A 7,829-nucleotide genomic window follows, 5' to 3' on the forward strand; every position below is an offset into this window, starting at 1 on the left:
GCAGTCTGCTGAGAAATGATTCGCGCAAACATGAAAGCATTGACGTTGCTCGTGGGGAATATTCCCTTCGAAAACAAACACAGCCACTGCGTCTTCAGCGGTTCGGATTTAGGAACATTAAAATGACTGCTGTGTTCGTTATTACACCCAAGAACAGAACACCACAATCGCTTAGACGCCATTCTGCTCATAGACAGTGCTCCAGCATATCAACAATGACCGCGCCGATCCGCGCAGACTATGATTGACAGCTCTCACGAGCGAGGGCGGGTCTGTGTTGAGACGCTCCTGTCAATCAACAATCGCGGGAGGGGCGTCCGACCGTGTGACGTCACAAGGTCGAACGGCTCGATTTGAGGCAGGGGAAAACATATAAGGAGATTAAAACAAAACCACTGGATGGATTTTTATCATTATATGATGGTTGTGTACAGGCACTGCCAACACACATTTCAGTACAATCAACTTGAAAAAGTGCATGTACCATTATTTAACCCCTTTAACCGACTCCCTATAAGCAGCCAACGAAAGTCGCTAAATACTGGCTAATTGTTTGTATGTAAACATATTTGGTCATGTGACAATTTCTGAACGATGCATTTTTGCAGCTTAGTGTATTCTAGGGCTGTAAAATTAATCGAAAAATAAAACAGAAACTGTGATATGGCTTAGTGCGATTATCAAAATGTTAAAAAAAATTGCTATTTAATTAAATATATGCGCTGTATTGTTTCAAGTGAAGTGCAGCAACACGTTTATTTACACACAGAGTTTGTGTCACGGAAAACTTAAAATGTCCCAACCATATTCCCACACTTGTAATTAGAAATGCTTATAAACTGCCTGTCGTCATCAAAAGAGAAGCTTTAAAAGGCAAGTAAGGGATTTCTGAGAAACACTGTTGAGAGTGGATCGGACCGTGCAGCACAACACACTTGTAGCCAATCAGCAGTACGGGAAGTGTCCACTCATGATGGGGGATGAAAAAGAAGAAGATTTGAAGAAAGACTAGAGAGAGACATTACAAAAGAGAAAAAGGTCAGAGGAATATCCCTGGAAAAAGCTTTAGGACCAGCGTTCATTTTAGAAAAGCTTTCCAGAGCTGGAGAGACCCAAGTGGGAAGGCCTGAAAATGGACGCTGAGGTTGCGATGTTTCATACACGAGTAACAATAGTTTTGCTATGTTTCACAGAAGCAAGATATGCTGTTGTTGTGATGTTAGCTATGGTAACAGAACAGTTGTGAGTGTCATTGTTTGTCTTTAGCTGCTGTGCTGCTAGCGACTAACAATAAAATCGTGCTTGTGTACTGTATGTTAATTGTATTGTTTTCCTTGTCGTTCGTCATATTAGTTTTATTTTTTACAAAGCATTATTTTGCTTCGCTTCAGCTATGATACAGAGAAAATCCACTCTTGCATTGCGAGTTTGTGCATTTTAGGGGCGGAGCAATGAAGCGAGGGGTGTGTTTGTTTAGCCCCGTACACACCGGGACGAATATCGGCGCTCGTTATTCGTCAGCGTTTTTCAACACGTTTTTTGTGTTCACACCCAAGCAATTTTCGCTGACGATGAGCCGAGTGAACATGCAAATTCATTCCCTAACATTAGATGGCGGCATGGCGCTTAATGTAAAACAGAAATAGTCCTATTTTGTAGTCGCTGTCGCGTTTGTCATATAGTTCTTTATGTTCCGACACCAACGAGACCAGCAGCTCTACATTCATCTTGTCTCGCATCTTCCTCGTCTCATTTCTTCCCGGCAGTGTAGACCATAGATATCCATAATAAAGGCCATTGGCCAGCAGCGCGGACGAGACATCTAGCCTTTATTATGGATATCTATGGTAGACGCTACTTGGCGCATCTTCTTCGCCGTTACGTATGTGTGCTCGGCAAGACCGTTTTGTGTTTGAGCGCCCCCAAGTTTTGTTTTACTGTAACTTCAGAAGCTCCAGACACGTGAGCAAAAGCGCCAGACACGTGAGCAAAAGCGCCAATCTCATTGGTCGGATAGTTTTTGACGCGGCGCGTCAAACCAAAAAAACTAACCCGAGGCGGTTTTTAAAAAAATGACGCTTTTACGCGTGGCGTTTTTCGTGTCGGTGTGCACACTCACATTGGCGCCCTTTGTTTAGTCACGAGGCGTTAAACGTCGGCGAATATCGCGCGCGAAATTCGTCCCGGTGTGAACAGGCCTTCAGGGTTGATTTCAAATATCAACCGTGTTTCTCAGAAATCGCTTACTGCACCTTTAAAGGTCCCTTTAAGGAGTCATATTGATATATAAATCACAAATATTTAGGACAAATTGTTCAGCTATACAAAACAAGCACAGTAAACCTGTAACGTTTATTTACCAAAAAAAAAAGCAGCAATATTTATCCAGAAAATTAGATTTTTTTCCACAAACAAAGCAGCCATTGTGTCTCCACATACTTTCAAACCATGTACATCCAGAAACAGCACCTCATAAAGCGCGAGACGCTGAAAACCAGCAGAAATGTGCTACCTTCCCCCGTGAAGCAGAAGGATGCCGAGGGGAAGTGTTGATGAGCATGTTAGGAGGTGCGTTTGTCTCCCAACCCAGGCTCGGGAGGAAGCCCTCAGTCAGTTGGCACTGGGTCAATTACAAAGATGGCCATATGGTCTCTCAAAAAAGGACTTTAGCCAACGGCTCCATGCGGCACCATTCAGGCTGCATACTATGGCGTGCAACAATCCCCCGATTTCCCACCAGGCAAATCGCCCATTGTCTGGATGATCTTTAACAAGAATAGGAGGACAGTAAATCTGAAATGTTCATTAGGAACGCTATAAAAACTTAATTAGGATTACGGTGGAAATTAATGAAGGTTAACAGGGAATGATGCGAAACGATGCTTGCAAGACAATGCACTTAGAGGGTCGCCATTAAATTGGGATTTAAATCGATGGCACGGCATTGGCAGGGTCGTTCCTCAAGACCAACCAATCAGCTCGCTCATCACTGGTACTGATTACAATCAATGAGACTCCACTGAAGGCTGCTGTCTGTCCGTGTGTGTCTGTGTCTATGTGTGTGTGTGTGTGTGTGTGTGCGTGTGTGCATTTACCTCAACTGTCTGCCAGTATTGGGTCTCTCAATGTCTGATCACAGGAAGAACCTTTATGGCTCTTATGTGTATTCTCTATGGGACTGCCCCATCCCTACCAGCCTAACTAAACTATGTATTATTCAAGAGCTTCAGCTTTGGTGGATCAAGGGGTTTTGACACCTACGGTGCTCCGAGACACTTAATCTAATGCAGGGTTAACAGAGGGTTTACATGAAAGATTGTTTCACACCGCAAATCACTTGTTTGACAGTTTGCTTTATGTATTTCATGACCTGATGGCTTCAGGTGTCCCTAAAACCCCTCAGATCTTCGACTACTTAACGTTTTGAAACACGGTAAATTGTGCATATTGAGTTTAAGTATAAATAATTTAATATACAAGTTAAAAATATTTTCACAAACGCTGTAAAATGTATTTTTAGTTGTAAATAAAACTAATTAAATGGAGGACGTTTTACATGAAAACACTATTTCAGTCTTTCAACTTCAAAATTACACATTTAATTCAATGCGTCACTTGCCATTTGTTTGTAATTATTTGTGAAATTTACTAGCAAAAATTATGATTGTCTTTAAGTTGCTTAAAACACACCCCATATCCCATTGGATGGTCAAATAGATAGCCCCGCCTCCAGACACACACATTGGTTAAGCCAATGTTCTTGTGTTGGGCTGGTTGGTTGTTTAAACTACAAAAAAATATATATATTATGAACTTTAAATGAACATTCTACATATTATTCATGGCAAAAAATGTATTCCAAAATATTTGAAAACAGGAAATTTACATTGAGATGTTCAGACTTCTGTTAATCGTCCAATGCAGATCATCTCAAAACAGACAAAAAATAACTGATTACTAATATTTATATTTAAATTACTCACCGGATCTGTTGCTTCCTCTAAAGACACAGAGCTCAGGAGAATCTTGCTCCGTCCCAGGTCTTGCGAGTCCACCTTTATGAGGCGATGTTTCGGCGAAACGACCTTGATATCCAGACTTGAGGATTTCAAAGGGGACCCGAAGCCCATGTGGGGCACTTCAGTTGGCCCATTGTCATTTCTAGCCCTGTTCTCAAAGTCTTCATAAGGGTCTTCAAAGTCTAGGTTCTTCTGTGCACGATACGCCTTCAATATCTCACTCTCTGTGTAGTCCGGTTTCGGCGGTTGCGGGGGAACACGTTTGCTCCCAAAACTTAAATAGTCCTTTAACCACTTTGCCATTCTAATCTGTTTGTGAATGTCCAACAGTGAAGGACATAAAGAGTAAGTGTCCAATGATGACCTATAATCTGAGGTCAAGGAACTAGATTATGGATAAAATTAGATGTGTATCCTGAAATTAAGATGAATACCTTTGGGAGAATACACTGAATTCATGTTTCAGTTCAAAGGCATGGCTGTGGTCCAAGGTCAATCCCTGGGAATACCGACCTGGAATTACAGGTGGTCCATGGACGGCAATGGTCTTGAGGTTCTCAACACCTCTGGAACAGCAGAAATACACATTCAGGAATGACATAAATGCATGCAAAAGAAAAGAAAAATAATAATAAATGTAACTAAATATCCATTTAAAGTATTTTTTTTTTCATGATACATGCATGTATAGTCTTCTGATCAATAATATGTCCTGCTACTACAGACCAGACCAGATAGATAGATAGATAGATAGATAGATAGATAGATAGATAGATAGATAGATAGATAGATAGATAGATAGATAGATAGATAGATAGATAGATAGATAGATAGATAGATAGATAGATAGATAGATAGATAGATAATAAAACTGCATGGACGAAGAGCAGCTGCAACAAGCGGTTTAAGAACAAAAGCAAACAAACTGATTTCGCACGTGCTTGTGATGCGCACAATAAACCATCTCAGTTCAACCACCAGAAGAAATTAGTTCACATACCCTCAACATTGACATTCACTTTCGAGTAAAAAATTTAATTGAGCAACTCTCTATGATAACAGCTGAGAACTCTTGTAAACTAAACATGAACGCGCGTCTGCGATCAACAGTCGCACTTTTATTCTACGTTAAACATTTTACAGCTGACATGGTGAACACTTAATCCAATATATCACTGTATGTGATTTTAGATTCAAATTAAACGCCGCCGAAGAGACCAAGTTGTGATACTCACGTTTTTGATAGCAATGTTAAATTATCGTGGAACTCCAGACGCGGTTCCCGCGTTCCGAATGTTACAATGTTGCACGAGGACAACAACACACGCGGCAATAATGTGATGAAGAACGTGCTCGCTCCTGGAGAATATATGAGAAGAATACGAGAAGAACTGTAAAGCTCGTCTGAACGCGTCTGGTTGTAAGTGAGTGAGAGAGGGAGAGCAACTGAGCGAGAGAGCTGTGGCGTTTAAAGGGGAGGTCCTCGCATCCAGAGGTGCTGTATTTTCCCTTTAGCCGATTATTATTAGAAGCTGTGATGACATAGATCTGAAAATCTGCTTTTTATAGGTGTCTTGCGTTGTCACTGTTTAAGATTTAAGACTGTTAACGGCAATCAATACATAAATAAACAAAACCCCACACTTTTTATTCCATCGAATATTTCTCTGAATGGATTTATATTAAACAGACAGTTCTATTTGGTCACATACCTTAAAGTCTTGACTGGAAAAAACTCTTTTACACTATGATAAAAGACACGGCTTTTATGGAACACATTGTCACACTAAATGGGGTAAGTTGTCACAATATAACCCAACATTAAATGGTCAGATTTAGGCTTATCAGCAAAATTAAAAAATAAATAAATAATGAAATTGATGTAATTGGACTTTTGGCTCATGTAACTTTACTGAGATATAGTTCAGGTGTGACTAGCCCCGGTCTCCCTAAAGCTGCAACTATTTTCAAAATCTATTGTCTGCATCTGTTGATTATTTGTTTAATTCATTAGATAAAGAGTCAGACAGATACTATAAATAGATAGATAGATAGATGGATAGATAGATAGATAGATAGATAGATAGATAGATAGATAGATAGATAGATAGATAGATAGATAGATAGATAGGTAGATAGGTACCTACTTTTCTAAATAGGTAGATAGATAGATAGATAGATAGATAGATAGATAGATAGATAGATAGATAGATAGATAGATAGATAGATAGATAGATAGATAGATAGATAGATTAAAGGGACAAACACCTCCTCAAAGAAGCTTTCACACCTGTGAACCTCTATGACAGGATCTGACAGGCTCACCAAAGTGTTAATGATGTGAAGGTGTGTGTAAGTGATTTGCACACCAGAATCCTCTCTCAGTTACACATTTGCAGACTGAGCATGGAGGTAGAAAGACATCAAACTGAGGCCCAGGGCTAATCATTTAAACACAACAAATAACAAACACACATCTGTGCTGCTAGCTTGATGTTGCAGATGTCTTAATGTCATTCAGATGCAAATTGAATTAAAAGAAGAAGCAGATGACATTGTCAGCATATATACTTTCCATGCCGTTCAAATGTGAACCTGGAAGCCTCACTATATAAAGACGCTGTTTTTACGACAGCCATGATCTCACTCTCTCTTCCTCCCCACATGGAGCGAGGGATGAGGTCATAGCAGACGGCATCCACCACCCCCTCCATTACCAGCCAGTGTCGACACACATCTTCCCCTCACTTTTCTAAATTGCCCCTTTCAAATGGGGACATGTTAGAGAGAAGGGCCTCCTGGGACAAAGAAAACGCCAGTACAGAGAGGGAAATTGCCCTTTTTTAAAGAGAGACCGAAGGGAAAAGGAAAAAGGTTAATATATGGTTTGAATATTATACATGCATAGATTTGCATTTTTGCCTTAGGTATACCAGTAAATGTTCTTAAACTGTTTGTAGGATTTTATGTATAGAAAAAAAAACAAATAAATAAAAAATACCTTTACATAGACAATATGTGCTGCTTTCTAATGGAATATAAGAAGTAATGTAAAAAAATAAAACAATATAATAAATCACAAAATATTTAATTAATTTTGCTGTACTAGTTTTATTTATTTTATATTTATTTGTTTATTCCACATTATATACATATAATTTATACTATAATATAATAGTTTTTATACGTATTTATATTATAATATAAAATATATTGTACATATACTATACATATATATATATATGTCGTATTTTATTGCATTGTAAAAATGTTTGATACAATATGAACATATTATCATCAGTATTTATCGCCCCCAAGTGGTGATTCATATGTATCGCCTCATCTGAATGTCCACGTGCTCCTCAGCCATTTGGAGAATTTTGTTTTGTTTTTTTAAGACATACATCTTACAGTACTCACATAGCTGATTTTAATTTAACTATATAAACAATAATATAATACATGAGTTGATAAATAAAACATAAGGCTCACCGGCTAAAGAAAATAATCATATTTGCTTCAAATTAGTATTCCCAGTGCAATATTTAAGAAACGTCATGTGATACATGCATTCTAAGCACTGATTGGCTATAGGATTTTAACCTTTAGACGATTGGCTTTAGGTATTTTTTTTATATTTTATTTCATATAGCCAGCACATATAGGCTACTTACATATATTTCACATTTTCATTTTTCTTATGTTATTCTTATTAAATTCAGCAATTTAACACTGCTTTGTATCAAAAAAGAGACGCGCATCGGTGAATCGCACATGACACCTGAAGTTTGAAACATGCGGTGCGCGGAA

At 38.7% G+C, this 7,829-nt stretch overlaps 1 protein-coding gene across 2 annotated transcripts in view; it reads right to left on the reverse strand.

Annotated features, from left to right (window-relative positions):
• Positions 1-5,461, reverse strand: part of shdb (Src homology 2 domain containing transforming protein D, b) — a 30,949-nt gene extending 25,488 nt beyond the window's left edge. Inside the window, exons 1-2 of one of the 2 annotated variants that reach the window (XM_056256355.1) lie at positions 5,255-5,461; positions 3,984-4,585 (exon numbers count right to left, since the gene is read on the reverse strand). In XM_056256355.1, the coding sequence (XP_056112330.1) occupies positions 3,984-4,322 (339 nt within the window). In that variant the 5' untranslated portion in view covers positions 4,323-4,585; positions 5,255-5,461. The remainder of the gene's footprint in view (positions 1-3,983; positions 4,586-5,254) is intronic. The other variant, XM_056256356.1, reaches the window with a different exon arrangement.
• Positions 5,462-7,829: the final 2,368 nt, after the last annotated feature.

The sequence above is a fragment of the Rhinichthys klamathensis genome, unplaced genomic scaffold (assembly GCF_029890125.1).
Source record: "Rhinichthys klamathensis goyatoka isolate OS25496 unplaced genomic scaffold, OSU_Roscu_1.1 h1tg000127l_1, whole genome shotgun sequence".
NCBI classification, from domain to species: domain Eukaryota; kingdom Metazoa; phylum Chordata; class Actinopteri; order Cypriniformes; family Leuciscidae; genus Rhinichthys; species Rhinichthys klamathensis.